Raw genomic sequence first — 15368 nt, 5'->3', positions numbered from 1 at the left:
ATCTTTGTTATATACAATATACAATGTATATTCACTTTTTACTACCAACTGATAGATTATAATAAATAACATTCAGTGATAACAAGCAGTTTTTTTTACATCTTAATATTTTATGATGTATTTAAATGAGTAGTTATTGTTGCAAACTCCATTAGAAATTTTAATTGAGATTAGTTTTGGAATAAGGGAAAGGGGGATGTGATTAAAAAAATTGGGTTCAATTTTTCTCATTTGAAATTTCATAAATAAAAAAGAAAATTTCTTCAAACATTTTTATGCCCCACCTACGATAGTAGAGGGGCATTATGTTTTCTGGTCTGTGCGTCCGTCCGTCCGTCCGTCTGTCCGTTCGTTCGTCCGTCCGTTCGTCCGTCCGTCTGTCCCGCTTCAGGTTAAAGTTTTTGGTCAAGGTAGTTTTTGATGAAGTTTAAGTCCAATCGACTTCACATGTCCCCTATGATATGATCTTTCTAATTTTAATGCCAAATTAGAGTTTTTACCCCAATTTCACGGTCCACTGAACATGGAAAATGATAGTGCGAGTGGGGCATTCGTGTACTGAGGACACATTCTTAGGATTAATATTCAACAGCATAGTGAATTGCTCTAAGAGAAAACAAAAATTTTAAGTTCATTAGAACACATTCATTCTGTGTCAGAAACCTATGCTGTGTCAACTATTTAATCACAATCCAAATTTAGAGCTGAATCCAGCTTGAATGTTGTGTCCATACTTGCCCCAACCGTTCAGGGTTCAACATCTGCGGTCGTATAAAGCTACGCCCTGCGGAGCATCTGGTTGTTGTATGTGTGTGATAAGGGTAAGAGTGCATTAGTTGCATTCATTTGTAACAGGTATTTTACTAATTGTACATGAATTAACAAAAACATCTATCTTCTGCTTTATAAAACCAACTTTTTTCAAGTTATTTTAAAATTGATATAGAAAAATGTAGTATAAAAAAAAGTTTTCGTGTGTATTAGATTTCCTGCAATTTGCATAAAATCCTAAAAAAAAATTAGACTTCGTTGAAAATAATTATAAATTCTTGGATTTGCAAACGAGCCTATAGATTTAACTTTGTTTGGAATCTAACTTCGTGATTGAACAATGAAATCCATTTAATTACTGAAGAGGGGTGAAAGCTACCAGAGGGACAGTCAATCGAGAATAAACTGACAACGCAATGGCTAAAAAGGAAAATACTAACAGACAACTAATATTACACAAGACACAACATAGTAAACGAAAGACTAAGCAACACGAACCCCATTATGAAACGTAACTTCTGTTATATCATATAAACCACGTTGCTAGAATATTGCTATAACTCTCTTTATCTATTTATGCAAGTAATGTTAAACATTTGAATGTATTTTGATTCATAATATCGTTAAATTATTTCCAAGTTAAAAAGATATTGGACTGAAGAAAATGTTTTCTTTTTGAATACAGCTAATGATCATCGATTAAATTATATAGATGGCACCATTATTGTTTTTTTCTTCGATCTTATATTTATATTTTTATTGATAGGGCAATGAGCTCCTTTTCGAGATATTTTTATATATTTTGAAATCGACTGGGATAGAATGACTCGAACTTTAACCTCATATTTTCGTCTCAAATCGAAAGAAAGGAAATCAAAAATAGTCTTAAATTTTGGTAAGTGGCCTTTATGGGCTTTTGAAGTTTTATATGAAAAGAAAATTGATATTATTCGGCAAATTATTTTACCCTGTATCGTAGAGAAAAATTCCAGGAATTCGAACATCTGACACAAATTCATCAATCTCAACGAAGTACAACCTTCATAATTGTTTCAATTTCAATCATATCCAAATATTTGTAGGCAAATTACTTACCCTTTTAGTAAATTACATATTGATGTAGTCAAAGACTACAAAAAACACTTTTCTTTTTCAGATGAAGATAAGTTAAAATGTCCATCGGGGTGGATATATAATGAAAACTCTTGTTACCTCTTTACGATAACAAGTTATGGTATCCCCTGGTTTGGTGCAAAGGTAAGTTGTTATTTGTACTAAATGGTTGGGGTATTTTTTTTTATTTTTTTTTACTTTTCAAGAATGTTTTTTAACTACGGCAACGTTTAATTCAGAATTTATGCTATAATGGGGTAAAATTTGTATTTTACAATGGGGAGATGTAACAACTTTCTACACAAGAGAAACAAGAATGTAAACTTTCCAGGTTAACTTTTGGCCCTCAATCGTGAGTCAGGATATATACCAAAAAGTATATAGTGTCAAAAGACCACAGGATATCACAATTTGAAACGACAAAAAAACCATCTAAAGGCTTTTTATAAGAATGCATAATAAAATGAAAATACATTACAACAGACTATCCTATGATGGAATTTATATGAATTATAGACAAATTGTGAAGAAATATCAATTGCTTTTAGAGATCAAAATAAACGGAAAAGAGTATAAAATTGAGAATGGAAATGGGGAATGTGCCAAAGAGACAACAACCTGACCATAGAAAAAAACAACAGCAGAAGGTCACCAAAATGGTCTTCAATGTAGCGAGAAACTCCCGCACCCGGAGGCGTCCTTCAACTGGCCCCTAAACAAATATATACATTTATTTGTGTAGAAGCTAGTTCTTTATGTTAGAACTGGAACAGATGTATTAAACAGATATGTCATGTTAATAAGGGGTATTTGCGAAAAATACCAGTCAAGGGACTGTGAAATTTTCCAAGCCGCTAGGCGAGGGACATTTGGTTACAAGACTGGTATTATTTCGCAAATACCCCTCCATAACATGATACATCTGTTTGATTACACCGAATAGATTTTGATTGACACTGTCAGTAAATGTGAATGGTAATCGGGAATTATATCTGTACTTTAGTGCTGTCTTTTTGTAATATCATGGTATCTATGATACGTGTAAACGACAATGTTGTTCCATCCATTAATCGTTTATTTTTACAGACGTCTTTTTTCCCTCTTTATATATATAGTATCATGATATCTCAGTAGTATAAGTTCGAATCCCGGCGAGGGAAGAACAAAAAACAAAAAAAAATGCGAAAGCAAATTGACAGATCTAACATTGTTAGGTTGATGTTTAGACGAGTTGTATATATACAGAATGTACACAGCAATGTACAACCATCATTGCTGGTGATCCGATGGATAAATATGTTATAGAGTTGTCACTGATTCAGACGTATTTATAAATATAATTATTTCTGTGACTGACTGTATCTAACATTAATTTGTAGGATCCTTTACTATAGATATTTCAGGTGATTTGTACCTATTTCATCTTCATGTCTTATATATCATGTACTGTATTACGACGCTAGATTGAAACTGACGAGGAAAGGTAACATCCGGCCACCGACAGCTTTCTTTTTGTGAAGCCCAGGTGGTCGGGTGGTTTAGCGCTTGATGCAGTGCGACGATTTGGTGTCACGATATCTCAGTAGCATGAGTTCGAATCCCAGCGAGGGAAGAACAAAAAAATTTGCGAAAGCAAATTTACTTCTAACGTTGTTAGGTTGATGTTTAGACGAGTTGTATAATTATATATATTTATATCTTAGTTCCGATTTAATACAATCAATATTGTTTAACCATGTTGTCTTAATAATTGGGATCAGTGAGAAAGGTTCTGAATAATTTGTGGGGGTGGAAACAGGCTCACGAGGATAGAACAGGAATATCCAAAATGGAAAATATCAAGGTATTTAATGCAAATTCACCGGCAGTGGTGAAAAAAAACAAATCCTATAAAATGAAGAATGTGCAACAAATACACTGGTTTTCAACCAATCAAAATGCAGCCTTCTTACATAAGGTGTAGTTAAGGTTGACAGACACCCCTTATCAGCTGACTTAAAAGAATTCGTTATATAAACACAGTTCACAAGAAGTATAAACGTTAAACTGACGTTTTAACCAGACAAACAAAACGTTCAAATTGTTAAACAACTCTGAATGCTTCCATTTTACAGAATGCTTGAAACGCATACCTTTATCTTTTTAAATCTATTGATTCAAACACAAACTCAGTCACCGTTAAGTAACACAGTCAGTAACCGAACGTATACCGAAATAAGATTTGTTTGCTGATTCTATACATCATTAATAAAATCTTCTGGACTTCGTACCGTGGAGAGATTAAAAACGATAGAAAAACGAAAAAAACAATATGTGTGACAAAACAAAATTATTTTTTGTAGAAAATTGCAGTACAACTGATCTTCATATCAATGCAATATAAATGGTCAGAATAACAAAACGCATTGTACTAGTATATCTAAGCTTCTGTTGTTAATGAGTTTTTAAAGTCTTTAAATTGCCTGCCCTTAAATTCATATCTTAGAAACATTTCGGATCTAATATAAACAAGTAATATTATAATAAGAGCTACCGGTTGTATTGGGAATGTCTTTGAGGTTGTATTTCGATGAGCCTTCATTAGTTTATCGGTTAGTGACAGTGAATTAACACATATCGGGGTTTTTTCATAATACAAAACATATAATTTTACTCTTGGCCTGATTTCAATCATCGCAATATAAACAAGATTATTTGTTTACATTCTAGACGTTTTGTGAAGAACATGGTGCAAAACTTGCAGAGATAGAGACGGAATCTGAAGACAAATACATTTTAAGCAACATGAAAAATTTAGGATCACGTGATTGTAAGTATAGGCGTAAGGACTTTTGCTAAAATCAGATTATAAAATAAATATGCTTAGACAAATCCAAAACTGTTTAATAAAAGACTTTTTGTTGGACTATCATGGTTTAAACGTCAATTTTACCCAAATGTTAGATGTTGTTCCAGTTTCTGCGGAAAAGGATATGTGGTATGACTGTAAATGAAATAATAATCAACCAGACTAAAATGAAGTAGTTTAGTTTAAACAATATTTTATTCAAATAAATTGAATTGGATTGGGCAACAGGCATAGCCTATGTAAGCCCTCTCCACAAAACAAGGTACAATATATTACATTCAAACAAAGCAACACATACACAAACATAAAGACAAAACAGAATTAATTTTTCAAAAATACCTCTTAGCTGACTGGAATGATATTTCAAATAGTTAACTCAGATCAAAAGTATGACTATTTTAAAATGCTTCAAATGTTAACTTAGAAAAATTATGAAAAAAAAAAAATTATGAAAAAAAAAAAAAAAAAGTTTTAGTATTCTAGGTTGTATACTCCAACATTGATTTAGAGGTCTCACATTAAATTAAATGGTCTCCAGTCAGCTATCTAAAATAATAAATTTAATAACTCATTTTTAAAACAACATGTTTGATATCATGTACTTATTTTTACTAAATTATTGCACCTGAAGAAAAACGACAACGAGTAGTAACCATATTGATACATTAAAGAATTATAATAATATAAAAAGAATTTAGAATGTTATTAATAAAAGAAAAGAAAAAAATAGATTTAAGAAATTAAAGATATACAAATTGAATATATGAATGATATAGAAATAAAAGTGCATTTATTAGCTTTTTAGCTTTAATAATATTAATTTCAATGTACTGTCGTTTCATTATATTTTTGTTTCAATTTTAATTATTTTTTAGCTGGTTCGGGTTTAAGAGCTTAATATAATATAAAATACAGACATACAAAGTAAAAGTTAATTTTGTTTTGGACTATAAAATACATTTCATTATACAAATCTCTCTGAATTTTTTATATATTCATGAACAGCCTTAACTATCTGCACATTGTCTTCAATACTCATAGATTGATCACCAAATAGTATCAAGTTTAAATCAATATCAACTCCATAAGCAGACAGTTTATCAAGGAGTGTGATCCTGTTAATAGTGTATGATGGACAATCAAAAAAATAATGTTGGTTGTCTTCATGAAGTAACAGTTAGCTATTATAGACCATCGTATAAAAATTCATGTACATTAAAGCGCGTATGCTTTACAGATAGTAAAGTATCGTGTCGCCATTAGAGCTTATCTCAAGGTCGCCATGAAAGATTTGAATTTTTTTCTACTTTATATAAATAACATGATGTTGTATGAGTGCCAGTGAGACAAGTCCCCATCCACATCACAATGTAAAAAAGCTAAACAATTATAATTCAAATTCTGGAGTTTAGGCTCACGCCCAACAGCAAGCTATAAAGGACAAAAAAAGGCGTAAATTAAACATAAAACCCAACGGTCAATAAAAAAACATACAGTAAACGTTGATGAACTCCATTAACAAACCATATGAAAAATATGCACATGGACTAATGCAGGTTACATGTATTGGCTTCCAAAACTTTAGAAAAACCCGTTAAAATTTGGTTTCATGAATGACACTGGATAGTATAAATTCAATACAATTGTCGGAGTGTCAAACACATCTTTGTACGTGTTTGCAATAATAAATATCGACATTTTGAAGGAATTCATTTGGGAACCAACTGTGTCCCTTTAATATTGCCATGGATCAAGTTTATAACCCAACTCAGAAAAAATCCGTCTCAATCAATTGCATTTTATTAATGAAATTTTCAAATTATTTACCGTTACCATGATAATGATATTATTGTAATATAATTAAAAGAAATAGAGAAGCGTTTCAGGTTTCAATGAACGTAAACAAAAACAAAAAAACTGGTTAATTGTCAAGTCAGGAATTTCGTTACAAAAAAAAAAAATCTTAAACAATTTATAAATACAAAAATTCTGTTAAACATGATTCACATTCTATTCTATTACGGTAATGTTGTTTATAAAGCCTATTAAAATGTTAATTATACCCAATCCATGTTAATTAATTCATCTGTTTGATAGCTTTATATTAAAGGTTACCAATTACAAATAGTATTTTATTAAGAATGCTTAATGTATATATATAAAACAGAACTTCAGCTAATTATACCCCACAAATTAACTTTGGGTCGAATATAGAAACCACCATGTCCGTTTGTCCCTTTTGCTATTTAAAGTGTCTTTCTAACTATTATAGCTTTCTAGCACGCAATATAATGATAACAACCGTAATTAAATAGCGATAACGCTAATAAACAGTCCACTGATGATAATATCAACGTCGATTGATTTTAGAACTTGTCTTGTTAACCGACCACTACCTTGATAACCTCTTATAATATTAATAAGAGTTGTAATATTCAACGTTTTTGCAGGTACACACATTTACAGATTCAGTAAAAAAAACAATTCTGTACCTTGACCATTGAAACGTTCTGTAATTGTGCTATTTTTCTGATAAATTTCTTGATATTATTTGTTTCTCTAGATTTTTGGTTAGGAGGAAGAGATGATGAAGTGGAAGGCTCGTGGAAATGGTCGTCAGGAACACCTTTTACATATACACATTGGCTTCCAGGAGAACCAAATGATAACTCAGGTGTTTATAAACAGGATTATTTGATGACTAATTACGCGGGATGGATTGATCATCCATCGTCCCTCTTGCATGTTCGTCATTATGTATGCGAAATGGGTAAGTTAATACTAAAACCCTTTATTGGGTATTGTATTCTAACTGGAATTAAATAATGTTTTCTTAAGACACAAAAAAAAAATACATGAAACGTAGAAGTTGATGAGGACATAATAAGTAGATGTACAAAATCTATAACAGTTTATCAGCGACTTTCGTAAGAGCTAGGAGTCTTTGAGCTTAGGACTCTGGTGATAGTGTTGCCTAGTGACAATGTGAAGGTTCGGGATATGTGAGCGTGTTCACAAAGGTTCTTTAAACTATATTCTTTCATAATTTTCTGAGGTTTCTTCACATTTCTGTAGAAATGATTTTCGAAGTTGCTTTGTCTTACCGCCGTTTTATTCATCTTGTATGTTGTTTGTTAATTGGTAATCATACATAGGTATATTTTCACACTTTCTTAAAACAAAAAAGACAGCTTTAATTCAAAGTTTTAGATTCGTTCATTTAAACTGGTTTTAAGACATCAGTTGTTTTGTTTGAATTTACTGCACCTTGTTAGAGATTTAGTGAAATGAACACAATTCCAAATATAAATAGTCCGTTGCCATTTATTGCAGATAAAGCCATATTTTCTAATAAACACCATAATAATGTACATTTGATTGATATGTTGTCGGCTATGTCAGTGGTGAATTACATTTTGTATAAAAAAAATAAAATTAATAGGATTAGTCAATATATTTGGAAAAACCAGACTACCTCGAACTGATTCGTCATTTCTTTAGTTTGCGTAGACTTTTTATTAGTAAATAAGTATATTAAGACATTTCTAATTAGAAATAAAAAAAAAGTACTTTGAATTTGATACTCTGTGAACAAAGTTTGATTGGATTTACGAACCTTTTTCTTCTCAGATGTCTTTTGTCTAACATGTAGACAGAAAACACTCAAAAGTCAGACAAAATTTTGTTATTTCAGAATCTGTTGACTATTAGTTGAATATCACGTGGCGGTACATACAAATAATACAGTTCTATATCATTAGCACAGAGGCTATTAAATTATTTAAGAGTTATTTTAAAAGATTGTATGTAGATCGACAGAAGTCACTTAATATTCTTAATATAAATTCATTTAAAGTTAACAACATTGTTTATTCTCGCATACAAGAGATTTAAGAAACTTAAGACTTTCTATCATTTTGATTTAATCTCAATCTTTCTTTTCAATAGAAAATGCAATAAGATTAAAGACGCTGAATTGAGTTTCATTTATGTGATCACCAACGGAAGTCAAAATAGCATGTCATTAATCAATAAAGTGGTCAGTGATCGGAAATTCAATTACACGTGTATTGTCGGATTAACTATTCAATCCCGGAGTATATGTTTCCTAACGGGAAGGATTGTGCCTGATGTTCATATGATGAAATCATAATCTTTCAGTCTGTTTAATTGAAGCCTGGAGCTGGCATGTCAGTTAACTGCTAATAGTCTGTTGCTATTTATGTATTATTGTCATTTTGTTTATTTTCTTTGGTTACATCTTCGGACATCAGACTCGGACTTCTCTTGAACTGAACTTTAATGTGCGTATTGTTATGCGTTTACTTTTCTACATTGGCTAGATGTATAGGGGGAGGGTTGAGATCTCACAAACATGTTTAACCCCGCCGCATTTTTGCGCCTGTCCCAAGTCAGGAGCCTCTGGCCTTTGTTAGTCTTGTATTATTTTAATTTTAGTTTCTTGTGTACAATTTTGAAATTAGTATGGCGTTCATTATCACTGAACTAGTATATATTTGTTTAGGGGCCAGCTGAAGGACGCCTCCGGGTGCGGGAATTTCTCGCTACATTGAAGACCTGTTGGTGACCTTCTGCTGTTGTGTTTTTTTCCATGGTCGGGTTGTTGTCTCTTTGGCACATTCCCCATTTCCATTCTCAATTTTATTTGATAAATGCGATAAGTTTGAGATAACTAATGAATTTTGAATGCTTTTGATAACCTTGGGACCTTAGATTTAGTTTGTCTCAACCAAAATTTCGACTCTTCAAATTTAGACACATCAGAGGATTCTAAATACATATATTTATATGCAAAAAAGTTCGGGACCTCGAGAAAACTTTGACTTATCCAAAATTTCGAGTCAACCGAGTTCGACACAACAAGAGCTAACTGTAGTTTTTTCTATGAATAGTGTATGAATTACTATCCCCAGTTATCTAAAAAAATTAATTTGTCAATCATTTTCCCCTGGTTTCTGCTTCAATAATTATATTTTTAAAAAGAGAAGCTAAGTAGACATAAACTTTTTCGGTAATCAATTACCTTTTATTTTGCCTTTATTTCCCCAATTTTGACAACATTAGTTTCCAATGTTCTTTGTAAAAAGGTTAATAAGTGACAAATCTAAGTTGAATAAGGGAAAATATAAAAATTCTGGCCTACACACATGATATAACACATCTTATTATTGTTTTATATATATGGTCACAATAAAACTTCATTATGATCCAATGCCTCAAACCTTGTCCCGTTCAAGGTGGTACCTTGTACCGGTTTAAGCAAAACTTGTAAGAAGATTGTGATCATGCTACATCGATCTGTCACCAAACGAAACTTCCAGGTAACATCAACGAATAATCAACTAAATTATGTTATGACTAACTGCCAGTCTTTCCTCAAATTATACTAACAATGCATACTAAGTAAGACACACAATTACAAATTGCGTCGGTAAACCACATTGAAACTTTAATCTTTACTTGTATTATTAGAAACAAATAAATAAAAGATTTTTTTTCAAATTGAAGCTATGAGAAATGTAACAGGTGGGAATAAATTAACTTCGATACAGATGCGTGTTGGGGAACACTTTCAGAAAGAAGGGAAAAACACAAGCTCACTATGTTTTATAAAATGGTGAATAAGGAAACTCCATATTATTTACAAAACTTGGTACCAAATCAAATAGTTAATTTACATAACCATTTCACTCGTCAGACTCAAAATACTTCGGAAATTCGTACAAGAACCAATCTATACTCCGATTATTTCCTTCCTTTGTCTATTTAATTGTAGAATAAGTTACCAGACCAAACGAGAAATTCTACGTCTTTAAGCATTTTTAAAAGTCGTATAAAAACCCCAAATAATAAATGCCCAAATTTTTACTACACTGGTACAAGAATGGGTCAAGTATTACATGCCAGATTAAGGATGAATAGTAGTTCTCTAAATGAACATTTGTTCAAACGAAATCTAGTAGATTCTACAAACTGCTCGTGTGGTTTGATCGAGTCTACAGCTTATTTCTTATTGCATTGTAAAAAATATGACGAATTGCGTAATGACATTATTTTCTCAATTAATTATCCAGTCACACTAAACACGAATTTACTTTTTTTTTGGATCACAAGCTCTAAATTTAGACCAAAATAAAGATATTTTTGGAAAAGTACAAAAATTCCTACTGAAGTGCAAGAGATTTACAAGTTAAATTGTTATTCACTATTCTCACTAAGTTGCAATTCATCTAAACATGTGTGTAGTATTTCAGTGTAGTTTTCTGTTTTCTTTTTTTTACTTTTTTTTTCTTCTTTTGTTGTATTTATTTTCATCATTTTAAAATTATTATTTTTTCTCCTTTCTTTTTTTGTTATATAGTTACTTATTTATTCTTGTTCCATATCATAGTAACATTGCATGCTATATTTATGTAATAGTTAACTGGAGTTGGTATTTCAAGGAAACGGATTAATATAAGCTATATATAGCTTGTTTCCGAATCCTGTTATTATTGTGTATTTTGTATGATGATATATTTGTATTGATGGTGAATAAATATGTTTAAACTAAAAGCTCTTTTTTCAGTTGCCCATGAGATAAATTGCCCAACAGATTGGTTGTCTTTTGACAATTCGTGTTACCTCTTTATGGACTCAAGGAATGAACTTGATTGGTTTAGTGCAGACGTAAGTTTATCTGTTGATATAGATGAGAACAAATAGTTATAGTAATTTATGAACTTGTCACAAATCACTATCATTGAGTTGAAAGGATTAGAAAGAAACAACCATGAACGTTGGAGATAACAACCAAGTGTGATTGGGAAGGTTTTGGCCAAAACAGCATAAGAAATATTTAAAGGGGCAGTAATGACGCTGCTAACGTATTTTTACGACATCAAACAGTAATATATTGGGGAAAAGTTGCATTTTCGACTGAATTTTATCATTCAAACTGATTTAACTTGACAACGATTGTGCTAAAATGACAAAATGTCTAATAACATAAGTAGATTATTGTACCCACTTTTATATAAAAAAAGAGACATCAATGAAAGGTTTTTAAATTAGATAAATATACAGTAAAAATATGATTCTTATTTTATAAAAACATGTACTTTAATAATAATCAATTATTTCCAAAGAATTGTTATACAAATATAGAATATTCTTATGTAAGGAACGTTTTCATATTGTCTTTACATTAATCCGCTTGTGTGTATTTTTTTTTAACAAAACAGTTAGGTATGTCTATCCAAAATTTAGAAGCAAATGTGTAAAATTTCGATCCAATGTATCTCTTTAAGGGGCACTAGCTTTGAGATAGAGGGAAGCATTTTTTAAATCATTGATGAATGTGAAATAGTAAAATACAAATTCGCTTTTCACAGCCGAGTTGGTTCAGGTGTGTAAAACTATGCCACTTTTCATCGCTAATTTGATTTTTAATATGTTGGATTGAAGATTGTTACTGTCAGAAATCGCCTTTAAATTGCAGCCAACAAAAGACACAAATCAATAATAAAATTTAACAATATTTAGTATACAAACATTTACAAAAAGTATTACACAAATATTACTGTCAAATTAACTGTCAAAACATGAGTCCAATCTTTTATCTTTGTATCCGGATATCTTCTCTGAATCCAATCTGAATATTACGTTCACAACTTAGGTCACAATCCAGTATGATGTTGTTTGTAGAATAAAAGTGTCAATCCAAATGCTGTGAATACTAATGTCTATCGAAGTTTAACTTTAGTGTCTGCATATATATAGTTGTCACGGAAATTTCTAGAACACTCTAGAAATGGAACGTCCTTGAAAGTTACAACGGAAGTTTCTAGTAAAATGTAAAATTCTAAATAACGCATCTTTTATTAGGATCATTCTGGAATCATTATGAAAGTCAAATGGAAAGTTCCAATCATTTTGTGTTTGTTCTAGTGATTTCTAAACTACACAGTTATACGATTATTTTGTAAACAACTATCAGACCACACAACACAAATTAGGCCAACATAATAAATACAATAATTACAATATCATAACAAGATACATACGAACAATTTGCCATTATAGAAAGACATCTATTTTGGTGCAAATTGTAGGATTTCTTATCAATTTTTTTGTATCACATTTATAATAAATGGGATGCATCATGTTTTCAATAGCTGCATCAATCCGTCTGTTGGCTTGCGTGTTCAATAAAGTGTATATATTTCTATGATGTTTGATTTTTCATTTGACTGAATAGGACATTAATATTTTTTGTTTAACAACATAAGCACCACGACAAGTGCCAAATGTGAACCAGGATCAGCTTACCCGGGAGCACATGAAATCACCCTAAGTTTTTTTGGTGGGTTTGTGTTGATTTAGTTGTCTATGTTGTGTCTTGTTAACTATTACTTGTTTTTTTTTGTTTTTTTTTTCTAGCCATGGCATTGTCAGCTTATTTTTGATCAATGAGTTTGAATGTCATTCTGGTGTCTTTCGCCCCTCTTCCAATGAAAAAGAAAGGTCATAGGTGTTTACCAATGTTCTCATCTCACAAATCGATATAAATCAATGTAAAAAATAAACTGAGAATTTGCATGAACTGTTAAAGCAGCATAATCCGTTGCGTCGACAAGATACTACGATATAATTTTTTTCATTAGGGTTTTTCTCGTGTTTTTTTTTTTTTTTGGGGGGGTGGATCTCCTACAATACTTTCTTAGATGATTTATATGCTTTTAGCTTGCATCATATTCATTCGCATCTTCCTATTCAGAAACCTCGTAAGTTTAAGTTTCACATCACACGCATCTTTATTTTCTTGTTTGCAGATTCAAAAGTTTTGTTGATATTTGTTTAACTTATATACATCATTTATGAAATTGAGGAAGAAGAGCTTTGTATATTGTATAGACACCTGGTGTTTGTTATAGATAATGTGTAGTTCTACATATTTTTGGAATAGATTGTCGAATTGCTCCTGTCTAAAAGAGGGACGAAAGATACCAAAGGGACTGTCAAACTCATAAATCTAAAACAAACTGACAATGACTAAAAATGAAAAAGACAAACAGAAAAACAATAGTACACATGACACAACATAGAAAACTAAAGAATAAGCAATTGTCGTCCACCGATCATCTCCTTCCTTTTATTTGTATCTATGTTTTCTTAATGATATTAGTTAGAATGCAAACATAATTATGTAATTTCATCCGCGGTCAAACTCCATTTATCAAATTAAACACATAACTTTTTACATTTAAGAATGCTTGCCGAGAAAATGGTACAATACTTGCAGAAATAGAGACAGAAGCAGAAGATGAATATATTCGAAACATCATTAGAAATCAATACTTCGGAGAATGTAAGCCTAACATGATAGTATAATAAGATTAGAAATGTTACGTTTTAAACATCTATGAAACATCATAGGTTTCAGTGATTATCCAATGTTATTTATACATTGTTGTTGTGGTGTCTTAAAATGGCGTTCATGGACCTTATCTGTGAATAAAACATTACTATTAATTAGGGTTTGCTCTTTGTCAGGTAATATTATGAAATGCCTAAAAACAAACCCAAATTATTGACTTATTGTTTAACTAGTTCATTTTTTGATTTTTAATACCTATTATAGTAAATGTGGTTTAATATTTATCAATATTGAACAGAATTGCCATATTCAAAGTTTTCCACAAATGGTTATTTATGGTGTAATGTTTGGTAAAATTCAAGTTCAACACACTACTTATTGGTTGTGACATCACTTTGATGTTCAGTACGTACCACTGACCTACAGGCGGAAACCCATTAGAAATAGGACAAAAGAATTAAAGCTCTTTGTTAGAGAAGGCGATAAATGCTTACTGTAATGTTTACTATAGGTGACACGGTAGTATTTCCTGGCCCGTAAGGGATAATGATAGTCTTTTAATTTTTTTTGTACTTTCCAACACTGCCAAAAATTTTACATTCACAGTTAACTGAAGTACTTTCATTTTACTATTCAGAAATGAATTTGAATGTGTATCATGACCGTTAACTTGTTTTGCTATTTATAAAAACCTAAGGCTACTAGTGCATTAAGGTCTTTTATCGTGCAGTGAATACAAAAATTTTAAAAAAATCTCAAAAAACCATTTTCATCCGTATGTTAAATTTTTTCATATTTTTCTACACCTGATTTATCCCTTAGTTTGGGAAAGTATGTTCAGTTGATACTGTATTTTTTAGCTTACCTGGCCGAAAGGCCAAGTGAGCTTTTCTCATCACTTGGCGTCCGGCGTCCGTCGTCGTCCGTCGTCGTCCGTCGTCGTCGTCCTGCGTTAACTTTTACAAAAATCTTCTCCTCTGAAACTACTGGGCCAAATTTAACCAAACTTGGCCACAATCATCATTGGGGTATCTAGTTTAACAAATGTGTCCGGTGACCCGGCCAACCAACCAAGATGGCCGCCATGGCTAAAAATAGAACATAGGGGTAAAATGCAGTTTTTGGCTTATAACTCAAAAACCAAAGCATTTAGAGCAAATCTGACATGGGGGTAATATTGTTCATTAGGTCAAGATCTATCTGCCCTGAAATTTTCAGATGAATCGGACGTTTCGTTGTTGGGTTGCTGCCCCTGAA

General features: G+C 31.4%; 1 protein-coding gene across 1 annotated transcript in view; it reads left to right on the top strand.

Annotated features, from left to right (window-relative positions):
* Positions 1-15368, top strand: part of LOC143047878 (hemicentin-1-like) — a 59543-nt gene that overhangs the window by 13920 nt on the left and 30255 nt on the right. The window contains exons 9-13 of the mRNA XM_076221201.1: positions 1928-2028; positions 4594-4693; positions 7296-7502; positions 11322-11422; positions 14003-14102. Of these exons, the coding sequence (XP_076077316.1) occupies positions 1928-2028; positions 4594-4693; positions 7296-7502; positions 11322-11422; positions 14003-14102 (609 nt within the window). The remainder of the gene's footprint in view (positions 1-1927; positions 2029-4593; positions 4694-7295; positions 7503-11321; positions 11423-14002; positions 14103-15368) is intronic.

Source organism: Mytilus galloprovincialis, chromosome 10, assembly GCF_965363235.1.
Source record: "Mytilus galloprovincialis chromosome 10, xbMytGall1.hap1.1, whole genome shotgun sequence".
NCBI lineage: Eukaryota > Metazoa > Mollusca > Bivalvia > Mytilida > Mytilidae > Mytilus > Mytilus galloprovincialis.
This window is presented reverse-complemented; position numbering and strand designations above follow the sequence as displayed.